The 20,674-nt window shown below is 36.8% G+C and overlaps 1 protein-coding gene and 2 pseudogenes across 2 annotated transcripts; 2 read left to right on the forward strand and 1 right to left on the reverse strand.

Moving 5' to 3' along the window:
• The first annotated feature begins 343 nt into the window (after nt 1–343).
• On the forward strand, nt 344–820 carry LOC137747814 (STS14 protein pseudogene; annotated as a pseudogene).
• A 1,385-nt stretch (nt 821–2,205) lies between these two features.
• LOC137747813 (STS14 protein pseudogene) lies at nt 2,206–5,502 on the forward strand (annotated as a pseudogene).
• A 257-nt stretch (nt 5,503–5,759) lies between these two features.
• Nucleotides 5,760–11,004, reverse strand: LOC137747637 (uncharacterized). 2 transcript variants are annotated; one of them, XM_068487781.2, is made up of 12 exons: nt 10,398–11,004; nt 10,222–10,304; nt 9,340–9,412; nt 8,967–9,053; nt 8,719–8,835; nt 8,105–8,533; nt 7,441–7,844; nt 7,259–7,358; nt 7,099–7,158; nt 6,931–7,017; nt 6,692–6,820; nt 5,760–6,370 (listed from the first exon to the last, which is right to left on the reverse strand). In XM_068487781.2, the coding sequence occupies exons 2-12, from the start codon at nt 10,296–10,298 to the stop codon at nt 6,068–6,070; spliced, it is 1,866 nt and encodes a 621-aa protein (XP_068343882.2). In that variant the 5' UTR covers nt 10,299–10,304; nt 10,398–11,004; the 3' UTR covers nt 5,760–6,067. The 2 variants fall into 2 exon arrangements, with proteins under 2 accessions (XP_068343882.2, XP_088542077.1); XM_088685951.1 differs by having other exon boundaries at nt 9,340–9,457; nt 10,398–10,879.
• Nucleotides 11,005–20,674: the final 9,670 nt, after the last annotated feature.

A 20,674-nucleotide genomic window follows, 5' to 3' on the forward strand; every position in this document is an offset into this window, starting at 1 on the left:
TTTCCGAAAATTAATTAGACAAAAATGTATATGTTGATCACGATTGAGAAGAACTCTAAATCCAAACTCACCTTCCACACTCCTCACTCTTTCACACCCTGAGAAGTGCAAAAGGCCATTTGAAGGTGGATTGGAGCGTGTTCATAAAGTGATTCCATTTGTATTTATATACATAAAAAGGGCAAACCAAACTTCATTTCATTCCGTCCACCAATTCACAAAAAAAAAAAAAAATTACTATACAAGTAACAGATATTGATATCAAATAATCATATGTAGCACATCAAAATAAAGAAAAAATAATGGCCCAATTTCCCTTGGTTGTAGTAGTAGCACTAGACATATGCAGCTCAGCCCTGGCGCCGCTTCAGCTACCGCCATAGACTACGTCGAAGCCCACAACCGAGCAAGAGCGCCCGTCGGTGTCGGCCCTTTAAAGTGGAGCGAGTCCTTAGCAACAGCCGCTACCCGAGTGGTCATCCACCAAAGAGACAATAACCACTGCGACCTAGCAGCAGACCCTAACAGTTTGACTTACTCCGACACCAAGTATGGCTTCAACCGGTATTGGACAACTGTCAGGACGCGGACGGCGATGCCCCGCATGGCGGTGGAAAACTGGGTGGAGGAGAAGCAGTACTACGACCACGACAATAATTCGTGCGCACCAAATCATGAGTGTCGTTCGTACACGCAGGTTGTGTCGAGAAAGTCCTTGGAGTTGAGATGTGCTGAAGCCACGTGTGTCAAGGAGCAGAAGAGTGTTACTGTTTGTTTTTATAATCCTCCGGGAAACTTTGAAGGGGAGAGTACCTACTAGCTATTGGCCAAATCTTGATTAATTAGAAAGTAAAGAATAATAATGTATCACAATTGACAATTGGGAGAGAGGTCGAAGTTTCATCCATGCATATGCCTTCAGGTTTGTCAAATTATGCCATCTCCTAAAGCTTGAAGGCAGACGTGAGATATGGATACAAATTGAAAGCAATTAATTATGCCTCAAGTTTATCTAATCACCAAGTACCTAAAGTAGTGCTAACAATTTTTGCACTAACCTTTATATTTGGATCTTTTCATTTTAATAAAATGTATTTTTTTTTCCACACAAAAAAAAAAAAAAAACAAAACTCTTAGTGCTTTTGGCTATCAATTTATTTAAGACCAAGTCTTGTCACAATTAAACTCCCTTCAAGTCTTCATGACTCAAAGAGATTTGAAGAACTCAAAATTATGATTTCTTTCAAGCAGCGGCGTATTTTTTTAAGATGTAGCTTTAGTTCCTTATATTACTTACATTAAAGCTTATAAAAGAGAAAATTCTAGGATTGTTTAAAATTTTCTTAATACATAATCCTAATAAAACACTTGAAAAATTGTGAGTTTTGAAGAACCATGAGGGAGGGAGGGAAAATACAGTTCTTTCAGTTGTATCATAGGAGTAAAGGACATGCTATTATATATGTTAGGAGTGGACCTTAATTATAATTACAAATACGCAATCCTACATGCGTCCTTTATAGCTTAAGGGCATTGTATATATAATTGAGAACAACAGAGTGTGTGGCCAATTAATTTGACGGAAATTAACCTGTCATGTGTTGTGCTGTGCTGATCACGTAAACGTAAAGTCATGTATTCATGTTGGTTGTCGTCTTAACTTAACGAATTCCTTCCATCAAATTCAACACGTACAACACAAGACTTCTAGGGTTTCTATAAATAAATGTACGACAACTGAAGATTGTTTACATATAGAGCACATCAAATCATCATTAAGAAGAAAAAGAAATGGCCAAATATCCTTTGGATGTAACACTACTAGTGAGTAGTGACTCTGGCCATTTGCTGCCTTAGCTCCGCCTCAGCCTGACGGGCGGCAGTTCCTGTGTCAGGTCCCACAAATGCGGCGACCAGAGAGTATCTGGAACCCCACAACCAAGCAAGAGACGTGGTGGGTGTTGTCAGGCCTCTCAATTGGAATGAGTCCATGGCAAAAGCTGCAACCCGGCCGGGTGGTAAGCCACCAAAGAGACAGCAAACACTGCGACCTGGCAGAAGACCCCCGCAGTTTGAGTGGCTCCGGCTCGAACTATAACTCCAACCAGTTTTGGTCGGTTGTGCGGTCGCGGCCAATGACACCTCGTTTGGCTGTGGAATCCTGGGTGTCCGAGAAGCAGTACTACAACTCATGCGTGCAGAATCATGGGCGTGGTTCGTACACGCAAGTTGTGTGGAGAAATTCTTCGGAGTTGTGGTGTGCTGAGGCCACTTGCAGACTAGTTTAACTCTTTGTTTTTATAATCCTCCAGGGAACTATGAAGGGCAAATCCCTTATTAGCAGGAGGGCTGGAGGGGTTGGGTCATCGCCAACCGAAGGTTGGTCAAATGGCTCGTGTTAGCCCTCTAGTCCTTCAAAAAATTAATATTTTAATGAACTGTGCAGGGTTATATTTTTTACCATCTCCAACCGAGGGCCATAGGGCTCGTTTTAACCCTGTCACAAAAAACCGTCTCCAACAGAGGGCCAAAGGGATATAGTATGGAATGTGAATAATTTAAATAAAATGAGGTAAGATAGTATGAAATGATGAAAAATATATGAGAAATTGTGTAGGAAAAAATTAGAAAAAAAAAAAGTGGGCTGGGCATAAAAAACAAAAAATGGGTTGGGACAAAAAAAAAAAAAAAAAAAAAAAACCTAAGCCCTAAATCCTAAAGTGGGCCAGGCAAATGGAAAAGAATAAAAAAATAAATAAAAAATTGGGCTAGCCAGCGGGCTGGTTGAAGATGGCTAGCTAGTTGGCCTTTTTTTGTCCAGTAGGGCCTACTAGCCCTTTGGCCTGACTCTCGGTTGGAGACGGTTTTCGGGCTATTTTCGGCCCTCTAGACCCTTCGGTTGGAGATGGTCTTAGGTATTACAGAAAGTCTGATATCAGGGCCTCATGTGCCACTAATTAAATAAAGTTATAGGTTGGATGCTATAAATCTTTTGATTTATAGCCTTTGAAATACATGATGGTGATAATTAATATGTACTTATTCTTATAAGCTTCATGTATATTATTGGCTCTGTCGCCCCAGACTATTTCCAAATGGGATGTCAAATATGTCAAATAGAATTAAAAGACATTTAGGTGTTCTCCAATGGATATGCCAAATATGATATAGCAATTGAGTCATTTGACTCCTTGCATTCTAGTTTGTCTTTTTTGACAGCAAACAAAGAATGAGTCAAATATTTTTAATTCATGAGTCCCATTAGCAACTAATGGAATAAAAACTAAAGTTAATTTTGATTATTTTTTAGGGTGATTTTGTATAAAATCAATACAAAGTTACCATATTGACAATAGATCAACAATATTTGTGTTAGTTATAAATAGGTCAATCATGTATTGTGGCACTTCAATGCATTTAAAATAAACAAAAATTACAGAATTTGCCATTACAGCTGGTACCCACTTCAACTGACACCCTAATTTTATATTTTTCATATTTTGGAATAGGTCAATACGAATCAAACACTACAACGCAGTGTTTGTTTACTGATTCTTTTTTTTACACTTGGATTCAGACGTTGCATTGCAGTGTCCATTTCCTGGTTTTTTTCTTTTCTTTTTTCATCACTCATACGCCTTCTATGCTTCATTCTTCAAGCGACTATTTATTTTTACGTTTAGATTCAGACACTGCAATGTAGTGTCTGTTTCCCTGTTATGTTTTTCTTTCTTTTTTTACATTTTGATTCAGAAACTACAACGCAGTGCTTGTTTCCTAGTTTTTTTTTTTTTTTTCTTTTTTACATTTTGATTAGACACTACAACGCAGTGTCCTTTTCCTGATTCTATTTTTCTTTTCTTTTTTTACATTTTGATTCAAAAACTACAATGCAATGTCCGTTTCTTGGTTCTTTTTTTTTTTTTTTTTCTTTTATACATTTTGATTCAGATACAGCAATGTAATGTTTGTTTCCTGGTTATGTTTTTACATTTCTATTCAAACGCTGCATTGCAGTGTCCGTTTCCTGATTTTCTTCTTGTTTTTGTTATCATTTCCATATTTCATGGAGTCTATCTCGACCCGTAAAATTACTTCTTAAAAATAAAAAATAAAAAAAACTATAAATTTCATATCACATAACTCTAGGCCTAATAAAATAATAAAATATATGTTTGACACATCCATTGAAAAAGACCAGGATTTCGCACTTGTATTCAATTTGTCATATCAGCCATCAAATAAAATCTTGACATAATATTTTTTACATCTCCTTTGGAGATACTCTCACACGTCAAGGTTTAGGATTAATGGTTGTTTAACATGGCATCATTATTAGAGTGTTTTTTTTTTTTTTTTTTTTTTTTTTTGCGAGTAGTTTTTAAGTCCGATCCTTATTTTTTTGCCGATCACCTTTATCTCAATAATTTGAGAAGTTCAATTCTCGTTCTCCACTTCTTTGTTCATTTGCATTTGCAAGATGTAGAATGAAAATGAAGTTTCATCTATATATTTATTTCTCATATCTTCTATTTTCTCTGCCTTACAAGATATTTAAACTTTCTGAGTTAATGTTTGTCTAACAATTACAACCAATTATAATGATCACCTACCAATTAGCACATCAATCATAACTTTTGTGATCAATTCATAAAGTCGATAAATTTTGGTACATGCATTTTAACATTACTCCCACAAAGAAGGGCCAACTAGTAACTTTATTCCTTTCACTCAAAGGTGTCCCAATAAATACCTAGACACACCAATTAAAGATTTGACCACATCAAACACCAGATCAAAGATCAAATGGCCCATCATCGTCCTAGCAGCCCTGGCTCTAGCCATGAGCTCAGCCCATGTTGCAGGGGCTCAGGCGCCAAGCTCCAACGCTTCAGCCAGAGAATACCTCCAAGTTCACAACCAAGCCAGGGCAGCCGTGGGTGTTGAGCCGCTCAAGTGGAGTGAGTCTCTCGCCAATGCAACAAGCAGGCTAGTGAAGTACCAAAAGATCAACCAAGCCTGCAACTTTGCTAACCTCACCAGTGGCAGCAAGTATGGAGCCAATCAGCTGTGGGCAAGTGTGCAGTCAGTGAGTCCAACCATTGTGGACACTTGGGTCAAAGAGAAGGACTTCTACAACCACAGTGGGAACTCTTGTGTGCCAAATCACAGGTGTGGTGTGTGCACCCAGGTGGTGTGGAGGAAGTCTTTGAAGCTTCGGTGTGCTCAGGCTACTTGTGTGAAAGAACAGAGCAGCTTAAGTATTTGCTTTTATAATCCTCCTGGGAATGTTATAGGGGAGAGCCCCTCCTGGGGGAAAAGTAATTCCCTTGTATCTGGGATGTTACTGTGATAGAATCTCAAACCAATTGGACTACATGTCATCACAGCATTCCAGGTGTCGGTAAGTTATTCAAACTTAGAGAAGTTGAAGTAGAAGCTAGTTTGAGTTTAGTTTTTGCAAGTGATGTGATCTATGATCTTGAGGGGTTGATTAGCAAATAATGTGTTGTACTTAGGGTGTTTGATGTGAATTAGGCAAATGTATTAGGGTCTTTGCTGCTAAATATGTAATGTAACACTATGGCTCTTCAGATCTCTTTTCTCTTTGTTTGTGATTTGTTTTGTGTTTTGTGGGTTGCAGAGTACAGCTGCATCTCTGTGAGAAATATATGATGCAGAAAACTGCTAATAATAAACACGTGACTCTCATGTGCAGAGTTCATTGACATATAAAATGCTTAGAGACAAATTCAATCTACATCACTAATCCATTTTACTATTAACAATGATGGTTTATGGGAAACAAAAGATATATTTACAGTGCACCATCTCAATTCATTCACAACATTGCAGATACTTTGCTTAGCCTAACACAAGATAATGCAGAAACAAAATGCTGCAGGGTTTACGCCCTTCTATTCTCCAGCCATCACTTCTTTGTGCTTTTTTTTTTTCCGGGTTCATATTCTACTTTGTACAAAAAAGATAGATGAATTCTTCTACCATAAAAACCTTAAAACTGTTGCAGATTACTTGATGAATGTATGGGACCCTGTGCGAGTGTTCACTTCACCAGCTCTTTAGAAATCAGATACCGAAAAGTGAAATTGTGAGGAATATACTCAATGCTCTTGCGAGGATTCCCAAGATGGACTTTCTTGACAGTTTTCCTCAAAGATTCAGGCAATGTCTGTTGGATCATCTCCAAAACGCCAATCGGACACAAACCTGAACTCTTTGCAAATGCCTCTACAATCTTTGGCAGAAGAATTTTGTGGTCCTTGCGCACTCCAAAGGTAGCTCGAGTATACTCCTCCTTTGCAGCTTCCAGATCTTGATATACCCTCTTGGGTGTGTACAAACGAACCTGAAAAAGATCATGGCAGGTTCATACAATAACTCAAAAGACAAAACATAAAAAGCTAAGTGCAGATCAAGGTATTCAAATATGCAAGTTCGCTTTATTATCATTCTCTTTTTTGGTGTAATGTGGAGAATTAAGCCTCAAACAAATCTTTGTTTTTGTTTGGTTACAGTGCAAGAGAATCGAACCTTAACAAAAAACTAGTGTTAGTTTTGCTAGTTTAAAAGAATAAGCAAACTGTAATTCTGATGCAGCAAAGCTTAGTATTTATGAATTAATGGTAGACATAAAATTTATAAAAGAAGAATGAAGTTAATGAAGTACCGCAGGATCAGAATGGCTTCCTGAACAAAGTGCGAAGTGTAGAAGGGGTTCCGGATGGTCAATTGCATATGCTTGCCGTTCATCTCCAGTCTTGAATTTCGTCCTTGGAGTAAGTAACAAACGAAGCCACTGCAAGCAGAGGCATACCATTGTAAGTTTGAATCCCATACGGATATTAAGTAAAAACAAGCGTTTCATAACCCTTCACAGTGCACGTGCATGTGTGACTTAGGATCTACCTGTCCTGGGCGAGACATTCGGCATCCAAGGATAGAGCTCTGCATTGTGTCTGCACTGATTGTGTGGCCTCCAATGTTGTAAGCAGCCTGGATAGCAAAAGGAACCTAGTAAATCAAAGCCAGTGCTCAATTTTTCCCCCTAAGTAAAGCCAGTGGAACTATTCTTACCTTCAAAAGCAAAAATACTCTCTTTACATTGTTCTTAGGAACCCCATAAGCCAAATACGCCTGTCAGAAACAGAATACTGATTACAATCCAGTAACAAACATACAAAGAAGATAACAATGTAAAACCAGTATATTAATTATCAAAGATGGTGAGAATTACATGCATAACCAATGTATTGTGTACATTAATCCAGAACGCTAACTTCTCATCATTTTTTAACTTTCTTGGATCTACTTCCTCTAAACGACTGATAAGTGACCTGTAACAGGATAACTCCATAAGCACAATGATAATGTCCAGAGAATTGGGAATTTAAATCAGATCGGTATGTTAAGGCTAACCTGAAATGTTGTAGCAAGTGCTCGATATCGCCTAGTTTTTTACTATCTCTATAAATCCATGGCACTTCAACCATTGTGCTGTATGGCCCGCTAAACTCTTTAAGTCCTTCAACATGAAAAGGATTGTCCAATCGTACATCAAAAGATGAATTATTCCTACATCGTGGACTCCACATGTCACTCTGATCTCGCGGAGAAAATGCACTTGTTGATGACAAAGATGAATTGGGAGATGAAAGGCCATTATGTGACAAGGGTGGTTCCATAAGCTTGCAGTATATGTTGGACATGCACTTGATCATGTCCTCTGAAAGCCTGTTAGCTGTCTCTGGAATATGATCAGAAATGCGTGTACCAAGATGCTCGGCCAGACTAATTAAATTTGACGAAGTATTCTGAGCATACTGGAAAAACAATTGAAAGTCATAATCCAGATAAAGCCTCCAAATTGCCATACATACCATAACAGAAGTTAAACCCTCTAGAGTTAGGTTTCCTAAATTTGTCACTATTACATGTGTATCACCACAAACAAGGATCTTCTTCAGTAAAAATGGTGAAGTAAAGCAGCTTACGCCATGATGTGTGGTGATAGAAAATAACAAGAATTTTTAGGGGAGCAGACTTTAACAAGAAAATGGTAAGAACAATGCACGGAAGTTACCTCCATCATAGACAATGGTTGAGAATGACAGGAACGCAAAGCTTTCCCCAAAGAATCTTCTGGAGAAGTTCTACTCAGGAATGCAGCGCGTTGCGAAAGTTCGGAGTGGCAACGGTGAACACTGGAATCTAATGGTTTCTCTTCTCCTCCAATTTCATTGAAATCCCTTTGTGAATTTTCGTGAACAAGAGAAGATATTGCTCCAACTGCCAAGTCTTCCCTCTCCAATGGCATATCAGGTTCAGAAACTTCCAGGAACCTGCTTCTTGGGGTTGTTAGAGTTGGTTTTAGTCCTTCATCCTTCTTAGATGGGGAAACAGAGGAAAATTGTCCATCAAATGCTTTTCTATACAATGAGAGAAGATATTGTTCCAAATGCGTGACTTCTAATTCTAGCACAGCAATCTCCTTAATCAATTCTGTAGCTGGCTGGAGTTACATAAAAGCAGAGTCACGATGTCAGATATAATTTACAAGATTAGTTCAGAGAGTGCGACAGAATATGACAAAAGTAGAGCATGTATGTAGTTATGTAATTATCCATGTTAAATATTTCATCTACATTAAAATAGAAAAAACAGACAAAATTTTATATCAAGACAGAAATAAGCTACCTTAGGCATCACACTTTCATTTGTGTTATGATGGATGGAAGACTTATAACCCAATGCGTTTTCTAAAGCATGACGGACCTCGAACTGATCTTGTAATCTTTTCTCAAGCTGTAGAATCTGTGTACAAAATATTTAAAACAACATCAGTAAGCAAAGTTCAAGCTGGAGCCTTCTTGCACGTAATTGGTTGGATATACTAATTTAGAATCTCCTGAACTTAAATATAAAGATATACAAGTTTGGTATACCTCTTGCTTTAAAGAGTTGTGCACTTCCACGGTAGGAGGTTGTTTCTTCTTGGTTGTTGTACCACGGCCCTTGAATTGTCCCATATCCTGGTTTTAAATATAAAGTTATTTTTCGACGCCAAAGTTTAGAATTTTAATGTGCAAAATAATTATCAGTATATTCAATTTACCTCAATAAAGAATATATCAAAGAATAACAACCCTATATACGAACTTTTAGTTAAGATTAAATATCTGGAAAAACAAAAAAAAAAAAGAAGGAAAAATTAGAGGGGCCAATTTTTAATGTTTGAGCTGGCAGCCTGGCACTAAACTTAAGATCTAAAGACTTATTGTAATAGGTGGTCAGACAAACAATAAGCTTTTATCTTACCAGCTTTACACGGTCTGATGCTTCACCGGAACTATCCAAATCATCTTCCTCCACCCTTTTCTTGTCAGGAAAGCTGGCAAATGCATAAGTGTGAACAAAAGGAACGAATTGATATTGGCTGAAGAAGAGAACATTTGACGTCTTTCATTCCACACATAGGCCACCGCACACATGATTTGTTTATTTACAAGCATACATGATCTGTCCATTACTCCATTTACAAGCCCAAGCTTAAGGTATTCTCATCAAAGAAGAGGAACAAAACTTTTCGGGTTCAATATCCTATAATACTCATGATTACAAACTTTAAGAGGAAAACGAAGTTGGGAAAGATTTAGAGAAAACGGAGAAAATAAATTTGGCAAAGGAGAAAAAAATTCAATACCCTCAATTGCTCATGAAAATACAAAGATTTTGGGGAGGGAAGAGCTATAAATTTTTGGGAGAGAACCAAAAGATGGTGATAACACCTGAAATCCCAAACAAAAAGCACCTGAAAATCAAGGGTCTCAATGAATTAAAGCATTCTCAACTAATATCCTCCCTTGGGCCCCGAATCTCGTATCAATTAAAAACAATCAAGGCTTCCATCCATGAAGAATAATTGAGCAGCAAAGTAGTAACAGGCCAAAGTGGAGGGTTTTTTTTTTTGGTCTGAATCCAAAAAAAAGGAGGTTCGTAGAAATTGACAGTGTTGTCACTTGAAGAAAAATTCTTTGCAGCTGTGAAAGATCAGATTCCCAGTTGTCGCAAATAATCCACCTCACAAGTTTTTCCAGTTCAAGAATTTCAACAAGTATGCATAGTAAAATAAGGCAAAAGTGTGAGAACAGTGACTGCTTGATAACAAAAGAAAAATGTACTTAGTAATTAGAAACCAACCTTTTTGAACGCTTGTGTTGTTTCACTCTTAATCCCAGCACTTTACCTTCACCGCCGCTCATCCCTCCGAACCCCATTAATCTCTGCAAAAACCATCCGAAAACACAACGGAAACTAATTTCAGTGAAGAAATTTCAACACAGAAAAACAGAGGAAAATGTAATTTTACCACTTACCCGCCAGCCCAAAACTGGAGAAAATTTTCTCAAACTCCTCTAATCAGACTGCAAAGTCCAAAGCTTTAACTTTCCCACTTGCATTTTTCACCTTCCCGGAAAAACCCCACAAAGTGAAAACTTGCTGCTATCAGAGTCTGGAAATTGCAGAGCTAAAATGGTGCCTAAAACCCAGAAAAAGCGTCTCGGAAATAGACGACCCTTTTGACCGGGGAGCTTCCCTGTGAAGATATGGCTGTAACTTTTTGAGCTTTTTTCGCAATGGAGGGGAGCTTTGGCTTTGGCTTTTCGTTAAAAGAAGGAAAAACCAGGTCGTGGGGTGTTTAGTGGGAGAATAAAAGCCGGCATGGACTTGTGGCGGTAGCAATGGAAGACCCCTGAATGTCAAAGGGTTCCAAAAGTGGACAACTTTCTTTCTTTCACTCAGCCAGAGGACAAATGGGAAGGTGATAAATAGTGGCTCTGACTCCGACTCTCGATGTATTGCGTGCGTGAGTGAAGATTTATAATGTTTTATTAATTTTGTGCCACTTAATAAACAGTCTAACAGTATTTTTTTTTTTTTAAGATCTTATGATCAAATCTTATAAATAAAGAGTTTTATACTAATTTGTTTCGGTATTCTCCAGTGTAAACATGTCATTTTATTGGAAGTTTTAATTAATGTTATTGGTGTGTCATAAGTATATAAGTCAAATGACAAAACCAAAATTTCAACATTCTGTTCTCTTGTTGTGAAGCAAGTGGGAGTTGGTGACCGCCCCTCCACTCTTGTCCCCGGCTGATTGCTCCATATGGTCACTGGCCTAAGACTCTGGCATGACCTGCATATGGAGCATTGCATGCCATTGCTATGCATAATATTACAAATGGAAAAAATACAAATGGCAATAATCATAATTATTTGTTATACCGGTTTGGGTTTTTCATTCTTTTCCCAATTTTTGATCAAGGGATGATGGTGAGAGGGGAAATAAGATTTGGATAATGCTAGAGAGATTAAATTTTGAGACAAAGTTTTGAATACTAAAGGACATGAAAGTTAATGATGAGTTGATTACATAAACGTTAATAAACATGCTTATTCATATTGGTAACACATCATTTAGTTTGCAAATTTAGTCTCCTTAGCATTACTCATAAGATTTTAAGTGCAAAGATAAGTACTCTTAAATACATGTGGTAGAGAGAATGAGAACAAATAGAGAATTTTATATACATAAATTGATTAGTCTTAATCACTATGGATTAGAGAAATGATTTTCACACTCGGTTTTCTTTTCCTACACGATAATTCATGAATATAACCCAGGTTTTCAAGAAAAATCAATTCCATGTTATTTTAGGGTTGAAGTAGTTCTATAAGTCCACATAATAACTTGTAAATTTAGAAATTCAAAACTTGTGAAATGAAATTTTAGCATGGCTCAAAAGGTCAATGAGTAAGTCCATGCGAACTAAGACAATTGTGAGCAAAACCCAAAAATGGGTTGTGTCCAATAACGACTGGGTAACAAGTTTTTTGGGTTTTAGAAGAAAAGCAAATAAAAGAGAGCCTCCATCAAAAGGGATGAAAGGTTAAAGGATAAAGGAGACATAGGATGCTGGAAAAGGAAGAAGGACTTGAGAGGTTTCTCTTTGTCTAAATCTCTTTTGAGGAAAAAAACAGGAGGATGCCCTTAACTGTCCTTCAGCGTCAAGAGGAAAAAAACAGGTGGATGCCCTAACTGTCCTTCAGCGTCAAGGGAACTAACGTTTGTCACAGATTCCACAGAATAAAATAATGCTTAATATTATATTTAAAGCTTGACCCTTTCCAATTTCTCCAATACCAATACAAAAGAAAAAGATGAAATGGCCAGTGTGGTAAGGTGGCCAGTCTCTCTCTTTCTGTCGTGAAATACTGAAATTCACCTAACTGGGGAAAAGAAAAGGCAAGGAAAAAAGGATTCGTTTTTCACGGCAACGAGAGATACTCTCTTTATTTTTATTTTTTTTATTTTTTTATTTTTTGCCTAAGGGATGAGAGAAAGTGAGAGAGAGGTTTTGTTTTAGTAAAAACCTTTCTGTGGATTGTTTTCTGGGTGCCTTTTGTATTGAGACTGCAGAAACCAAAACCCTAGGGCAACTGCATGAGTGTAGAAAGTATACTCTAGACTCTAGCTAGGATCACCATTTTTTTATTTTAGACTGAAGTAATGGATTTAATTAGTCCAAAAAGGCCAAAACCAAGACATAAGGAAGTTAAGGAGGAAAATAAAAATTGCAAAAAGATGGAAAAATCCAAATTTACAAGCATTTTGAAGGTTTTTTTACTTCTTTCAATCTGCACTTGAGCAATTATTATCAATGAGTAATCACATCAATCCATGGTTGGTAATGTCTAGTTGGTTGGTGAACTCTACTGTGTGAAAGACCACTATTTGTTTGAATCCACAAAACGATTTCTATGATTGATCGTTGATGGTAAAACAATAGACGCATAAGTGAAAAAATGAGTCTCAATCATATTATGAAAGTGACTTTTCCACGCTCATTTTTTTTCCTTAACTTGTTTGTTTATTTCTAACCTTCAAATTCAACAAATCAAGAACAGTGTGCATAAATCATCTCTCTTTATTATTAACTGTCTTATGCTTGGTTTGATCCTTTTTTATATTATCTTTGCGTGGGGATTCTTCATTTGGGGTTGAGGGTATACAGAGTCTAGAGACAGAAAATATTGTTTCCTTTTGGATCCATCTGCCATTTTAATCTCCATTTTTATGGAAAAAGATCCTCTTTGAATTTCTTTCACCAAGGTCACCGGATCAAGTGATCCGGACCTTCCAAATTTCATCCAATGACTCATCTGTTTTGACCCCTTAAAAGCTGTGATAATTTTTTACTGTTGAATGAAATTTGAAAGACCCGGATCTCTTTCCCATTTTTACTAGAAGTTAAAGCTTTTGTTTCCAATAAATAAACAAATGAAACTTCTATTTTATCTTATTATCAACTGTTTATGCAAGTCAGTTGGATGGTTTCTCAATGCCAAAAATATTAGAACCAAGAAAAAAATACATGTATTCAATTCAAGAGTAGGAGAATCTTTAGTTTTCAAATCAAAACTGACAGACATCCTCCATGGAAATTTGGATTTATATGTTGCATTAATAATATGCCTTAGTTTGTGGACCACGAAAATGACATCCTTGCTACAAGGATCAAGGAGTGTAGGGTTCAGAGTTCCATGTTACTGAGATTTCTCTCAGAATGCTGTTGCTTATCCAAATAATTAGGTTAAACAGACAATTTTCCATTGATTTTTAAATCAATAAAATATCTGTCATATAGCTAATTTAAATATATTTTAACAACTTAATTAGGGGACATAAACAAAACTTACCTGCAATATACGCTAACCAAGATGTCAAGCATGCATGAAATGCAACTTGACAAATTAGAAGTGTATGCGAATTCTGAGTATTTGAAATTCAAAAGAAGCTCTTAAAATCAGAAGGAGAAACCTGCAGCTTCCGAGTCAGGATGGCTTTGTTCTTGTTTCTTTCAATATATTTTCAATTTTTTTATATGAAAATGTTAAATAAATTCCCGATTATATAGAAAAATACAAGAACTTCATCAGTTGTTTGTGTTCAAACAAATATATGTTAAGCAAATTCTTGACTGATGGGAAATGTCTGTTTTCATTCAGTTAATCATTCAACAATAATGATTAATTCAATGCCACTGTTTTTTTTTTTCATATTATATATTGATGCCAAAATGGGGTCTACATGTAAAGAAGGAAGAATGAAATGATTCACATGGGAAAATTCTTACTGTATGTCTTTGATTTTATGAGTGGTCCGATAAAACGGAAAGATCAAAAAAAGGAGTAATCTTAAACAAGAAAAGGACTCTCAAAGGTGGTATGTATTGTTAAAAAGATAAAGTGCGCAAATCCTATAGCCAAACATAAAGCAACCAAGAATCTATGTTTCTTTATCTGCTGCTGCTGGATCATCTCTATCAATAGCAGGGACTGGTCACTGAGTTGTCTTGAGTTGGCCAAAACTATATATAGATCCATATAAAATGTCCTTCGGTGTGCATCGCACTCTCATCGTGTCACCAATTCGTCCATTGTGATGTATCCACGTGCAGAAAATGTATCTTAAAAGTAATGTGATACGAACAACCTTACTAAAGGATTTTTGGTGGAACAGACATTGTGTGTAGTAATGAGAAATGGGGAAGAGGATTTTATTTTTTATATTTTAGGGTTGAATTAATTTGTTTTGGGTTGGGGAAGGTGAAGAAGAATCCCACTAGTGGGACAGAAAAAGCAAAACTTTCCAAAGACATTTGGACAAGGGAGTCAATGCCAATCATAATCAGCAAAAGGCATCTCTCTTTCTACCTCCTAGTTTTTGTCCCTCACCCTCTGTCTCTCTTGTAAGGTGGATGGTCCAACACCAGAAGGTTAATGGGGAAGAGTTTGCGCGCCAACTTGATCCTGATGCAATTAATAATTTAATTATGCTTAGAGAAATCATTGTCTAATTACACACTATAACTCTAACATCTAACAACACAAAAATGATCTTCAAAAAGTTTTTGGTTATGAGAGTTTTCAGGTGCATTAATATTTAACCCTCTACTTCTCCTAAATACAATCCCTGAAGATAACTACTATGACACGTTTACGTAAGGATAATCGGAATAAAGAAAGGGAATTGAATTCCGATTGCAGAGTATTCCGATGTTTACTTAATATTAAGGAATCAAAAAAGTGGTGGAGCCCACATGAAACAAGGAATCCAATTCCTGAAATTGGAGGAACGGGATTCCTTGGATAGATGAGGTATTTGAATTCTCGGAGGGTAAGAGAATTGGGAATGCATCTTTTATTCCTATTATGCCCTCACTTGTTTCTAATTATCCCAACATTGCCCTTTATTTGACACTCATTATGCCATCTTTTAATAAATAAATAAAACCTATTTATATATTTTTATATAGATAATTTTATTATATATATTTAATTAAGAATTTAATTTAATTAATTAGTATGAAAATAATTTATTTATGTAAGGGCAATTTAGTAATCAATCTAGTTTTCATTCTGATTGAAGTGAATTAGTAAACAACTTATATGAACTAAACATTATTCCTGCCATCTTTTAATAAATAAATAAAACCTATTTATATATGTTTATATAGATGAATTTTATTATATAAATTTAATTAATTAGTACGAAAATAATTTATTTATGTAAGGGCAATATAGTAATCAACCTAGTTTTCCTTCCGATTGAAGTGAATTAGCAAATAACTTTATATGGACTCAACATCATTCCTACTTCGATTCCAAATAGTTTTAGTAAACAGTTTCAACAAGAATCTGATTCTGATTCTACCTCATTTCAATTACTCATCAATCCAATTTATCCTCAATTCAATTCATCTCAATTTGATTACGAATTAGTAAATGCGCCCCTATTGTCTACCATTGGCCTACTAAGTCCCTAACAACACCACCACACAACTCTGCAACCTCTACATGTCATTACAAATAGTAACTCCAAAACATAACAGAGAATACAAAATTTTGTAACATTTTTTAGCAGAATTTTCTACCACTTATGGATGGGTTGGTTCATACATTTGGCAGATGTTAATGACAAAGGCACTAGGATTTTTTAAATTTATCTTTGCAAAAATTCAGTTAATTGTGCCATTTAGTACTACAGTCTAGCTGTAACATCCCACATCGCCCAGGGGAGTGGATCCTCTAAGCCTTATATGTATATTCTCATCTCTACCTAACACGAGGCCTTTTGGGAGCTCACTGGCTTCAGGTTCAATAGGAACTCCGAAGTTAAACGAGAAAGGGGCCAGAACATTCCCAGTATGGGTGACCCATTGGGAAGTTCTGCTCGCGTAAGTTCTCAGAAACAAAACCATGAGGGTATGGTCGGGGCCTAAAGCAGACAATATTGTGCTACGGTGGAGTCGAACCCGGGATGTTGTGGGGGCCTGGGCCGGGATGTGACAATTTGGTATCATAGCCAATCCTTGGCCAAAAGTGTGCCGATGAGGACATCGGGCCCTTAAGGGGGTGGATTGTAACATCCCACATCGCCTAGGGGAGTGGATCCTCTAAGCCTCATATGTATATTCTCATCTCTACCTAGCACGAGGCTTTTTGGGAGCTCACTAACTTCGGGTTCCATAGGAACTCCGAAGTTAAGCGAGAAAAGGGTCAGAGCATTCCCAGGATGAGTGACCCATTGGGAAGTTCTGCTCGCGTGAGTTCCTAGAAACAAAATCGTGAGGGCGTGGTCGGGGCCCAAAGCGGACAATATCATGCTACGGTAGAGTCGAGCCCGAGATGTGGTGGGGGCCCAGGCCGTGATGTGACACTAGTGGTATTCCTCTACTTATAATGAGAGGTCTTAGGTTCGATTCTCGCCAAAAGCGAATTTGAACCACATTATTGATGGCTCATTGTGAGGTTTGGCCCACTCTCTTACCCTTTTAGTGTAGATAATATCGTTTGTTAAAAAAAAAAGTCAATTAATTGCAACCAAATGATGTACCAAGCATATATACATACATACATACATACATTAGTCAAATAACCAGTTATAACGCATATTCAGAAATTTTAGGGATGTTCATTGGTTCAAAATCGTTGATTTTTAGCCAGACGCAACTCAGATTCGATTATTACACACTTATTTTTTCTTTATGCAGTGACTTATTTTTTGTTTTTGACGTGTACAAATTAAAAAAAGAATCAAGAGACATGAATCTTAATGAGTGTGTATATGCATAATATAAAACTAATGTGCTAAAAATCATTTCTGGATATTATAATATGATACGGACACACGTGATGCTTACATGTACCTACTCGACCATTACGATGTCTTTTTCTTTGTTGAGTCTTTGCTTAAAGTATTTGTGCAACCGTCGTCCCGATGTGCATTCATCATGTGTATGATCATCGATCTAAGTTTATTTTAAAGAGTTTGATGATCCAAGTTTAGTGGTATTTTTTTTCTCCCTTTTATATATTGTAAAAGAAAATTCAAGTTTGACCTCCCTCTCTTATGTTAATTTTTAAAAAGGATAATACATGCATTCTCTACAAAAGAAATGCACAAATCTCACTTTGCAAATAATATGTTTTTATCGTATCACCCAAACTATTAAATTTCTTAATTAACCTTCATAACGACATCCAAGTGTATAGTCTAATATTATAAATTGTACGTAATTAAATATTTTCTACATTTTGAAACTTCTATCACAATGATGTATGCATGTGCATCATGCATGTCTCCATCTAATCTTATTTTAAGAACATTAGTTGAAAAAAATAGAATACTAATAATTCACAAATGAGGATTTTATTGAAAAATATAGAAAGAACAAAAAATTAGGCCACAAACCCAGTAATACACTTGTATACATGACATCACAAAATAAATACTCTCTCGATTCATAAACAAGAGGAGGAAAGAAAAAGCAAAAAATTAGGGCACAAACCTAGTTATTATACAGAAGTACTGGCCCCCCAAATCGGTAATTTGACTAGTGTTAAAAACTCCCACACTTGTAGCTACTAGCTAGGTTGCAGATGAGATACCATGCATGCACGTAGAGATCTCAATGATAATCACTACCAAATTTTCTTAATGCACGTGCATTTATCATCAACACAATCAACACTGTAGAAGCCGGTGGCTACGCATGATGAACGACAATCGCCGACGCTATTAGTATCGGGAATCCAATGGCTCTGGATGTGTCTCTGAACATGCTCGTCACGGTTATTCTTGTTAGTCTTATTCTTGTGCTTTGCCTAATGATTCTTAGCGGTCTCACTCTGCTTTATCTGATGAAGCTTCTTCTCTGCCTGAGGACTATCACGTTCTTGCTTCTTGCCCTCAACAGCCATTGGTGCCATCTCTGCCAATATTATACATCATATACAAATTACGTCAGGTTATTCCAATACACACACACACACACACATACATATACAATTATACATTCAAATAACATATGATAGAAAGATACCAGTAACCATGAGAAGAGTAACAAGGACGAGGGAAACAAAAATAATCGCATGGAGCAAGCCATCTTGATGAATATTTATTAATTACGAGAGAATGATAATTTTGAGATAGAGCTTTTGATCGATGCAAAGGAGTATAACCTTGCAAGGCCTTTCTACAGAGTTTGTGCAGTGGATTAGGCTATCTCCATCTCAAGGATAGAAATCTCATAATACAGCCCCATATTTTCAACTGTTCATATATACACATGAAGTTAATCAGTTTTTTCCTACAATGGTAAGGACCTATCATCCCACCCCCAACTTTACAATTTGTTAAACTTTAAAATTTCATCTTGTTTTATTTTTAGGAAAATCAAATTTAGAAAAGAAAAAAAAATTGAAGAGATATTTTTGAGTTGGATATCATTGAGTTCTATATCACAATATTATTCTGATATAGTATGAACTATCTATTTGGATGTCCTACATAGTGAAGATCTAATCTTTTAAGATTTTTCTTTTCTGATTCCCTATGACACGCCTGACCCTAATATTCTCCCAAACACCAAGGTAGGCACGTGCTGGCTGACACCCGAAGGTGACGAAACCATATTAGGATGCATGAGAGCTAACAAATATAAATAAAACTTATAAATTTAACTATAATGAATATGCAATTTATGGAACGTGTTCAGAGCATACAGCTAAACCAAGACAATAAAAAGGAATAATATAAAATTGAATGAACAAAATGATGGGTCCTACAATGAGAAGACTCGAAGATGCTGATGCGGGAGTGCCTTAACGCTGAGATTGTATGCCTCGATTCTAAGTCCTAAAGGGGCGCAAAACAAAACATGAGTGGACCAAGTTGATATATATAAGTAGTACAAAAACAGTTATTCAATAACGTACTAACCCCCAAATGTTTATGAAGATTTAATAGCATAATAAGTAATACGTTTTCTGAAAACCCTAGCATGCCATAAAACTTCGAAAGACATATATTATATATAGTGTGTGCTTAGTAGTGGTATATATATAAAGCATATACATAGATATTATATTTCATTTGCCCGAAGGCATGTAGAACACTTATTCATTCATCAAAAGGTTCTACATCACGCACGCGTAGGCAGATCATTTCCCCGTAGGCACTACATCTCTCGGTCGAAGCCAATATAAGTATCTTTTGACCCATAGGCCCCTAAATCACCCGACTGAAGCCAATATATAGATATCATTCGACCTGTAGGCCCCTACATCACCCATATATAGATATCATTCGACCCATAGGCCCCTACATCACCCGACCGAAGCCAATATAAGTATCTTCTGGTCGAAGCCATCTACAAACGCCTGGCCAAAGTCAATATAAATATCTTCTGGCCGAAGCCAATCATATATCTTCCTCCCGTAGGTACCAACCAAACGCTTGGCCGTAGCCAATATAAATATCAATCATCTGTAGGCTCCTACATCACTCACCCGAAGGCATATAAGTATCAATAGCCCGTAGGCAAAACATACACCCATATGCAGGACATACGATTTCTAATATATATAAATATATATCCTAATTGGAGTTCGGTAGCTACAACGTCATATCATAAAACATATTTGTAGTATATAGTCATCAATCATATATACTACGAAGAACGTCAAAATCGATAAAGGATGGTATTCCAAAATATTCTCAGTAAAGTATGATATCTCATAAAGTGTAAATCTAATTTACTTATAAATGTTTCGTAAAACATATCCATTAAATCATATTTTTCATATATGCATTTCTAATAGTAAAATATGCATTTTAGAATGGGTCCACTCACCTTACACCGTTGGCGAAGAGTTGTGCAAACAAAGGTGGACGAAAACGTCATACACAATTACACCTAAGCACATAAAGGTACCAATTAATAAAACTCTAGCATAACAATTGAATTTCGAGAAAACGGACGTCATAAACAGATTCACGACGTCGAAAAACATAAGGGGGACCTCAGGCGCGTGTGCTCGAGATAGGTTGCTGGAAAGTTCACCGGTGAACGGCGGTGGAGGCGCGTGTGCTCCACACGCCGGCACAGGCGACCCTTCACACATGCTTATGCGCCACTCACGCACAGCCTGGGGTTCTGGGGTCCGATTGGGTATGGGCTTGGTTCCTAGGCTTGGGTTTTCTAGGGTTTGGGCCTGAGGTTCATTGGGCCGAAGGCTTGAG

The sequence above is a fragment of the Pyrus communis genome, chromosome 2 (assembly GCF_041283825.1).
Source record: "Pyrus communis isolate YQ-2024b chromosome 2, ASM4128382v1, whole genome shotgun sequence".
In the NCBI taxonomy this organism is placed as follows: domain Eukaryota; kingdom Viridiplantae; phylum Streptophyta; class Magnoliopsida; order Rosales; family Rosaceae; genus Pyrus; species Pyrus communis.

Bases quoted from the DNA above. Each gene is read 5' to 3' on its own strand.
- LOC137747637 (XM_088685951.1), bottom strand. From the start codon at position 10,298: ATGGGGTTCGGAGGGATGAGCGGCGGTGAAGGTAAAGTGCTGGGATTA. The intron at 9,054-9,339 runs GTAAGATAAAAG...ATTTAAAACCAG, and splicing joins CATCAGACCGTGTAAAGCTG to GATATGGGACAATTCAAGGG. The intron at 7,359-7,440 runs GTTAGCCTTAAC...ATCCTGTTACAG, and splicing joins CACTTGCTACAACATTTCAG to GTCACTTATCAGTCGTTTAG.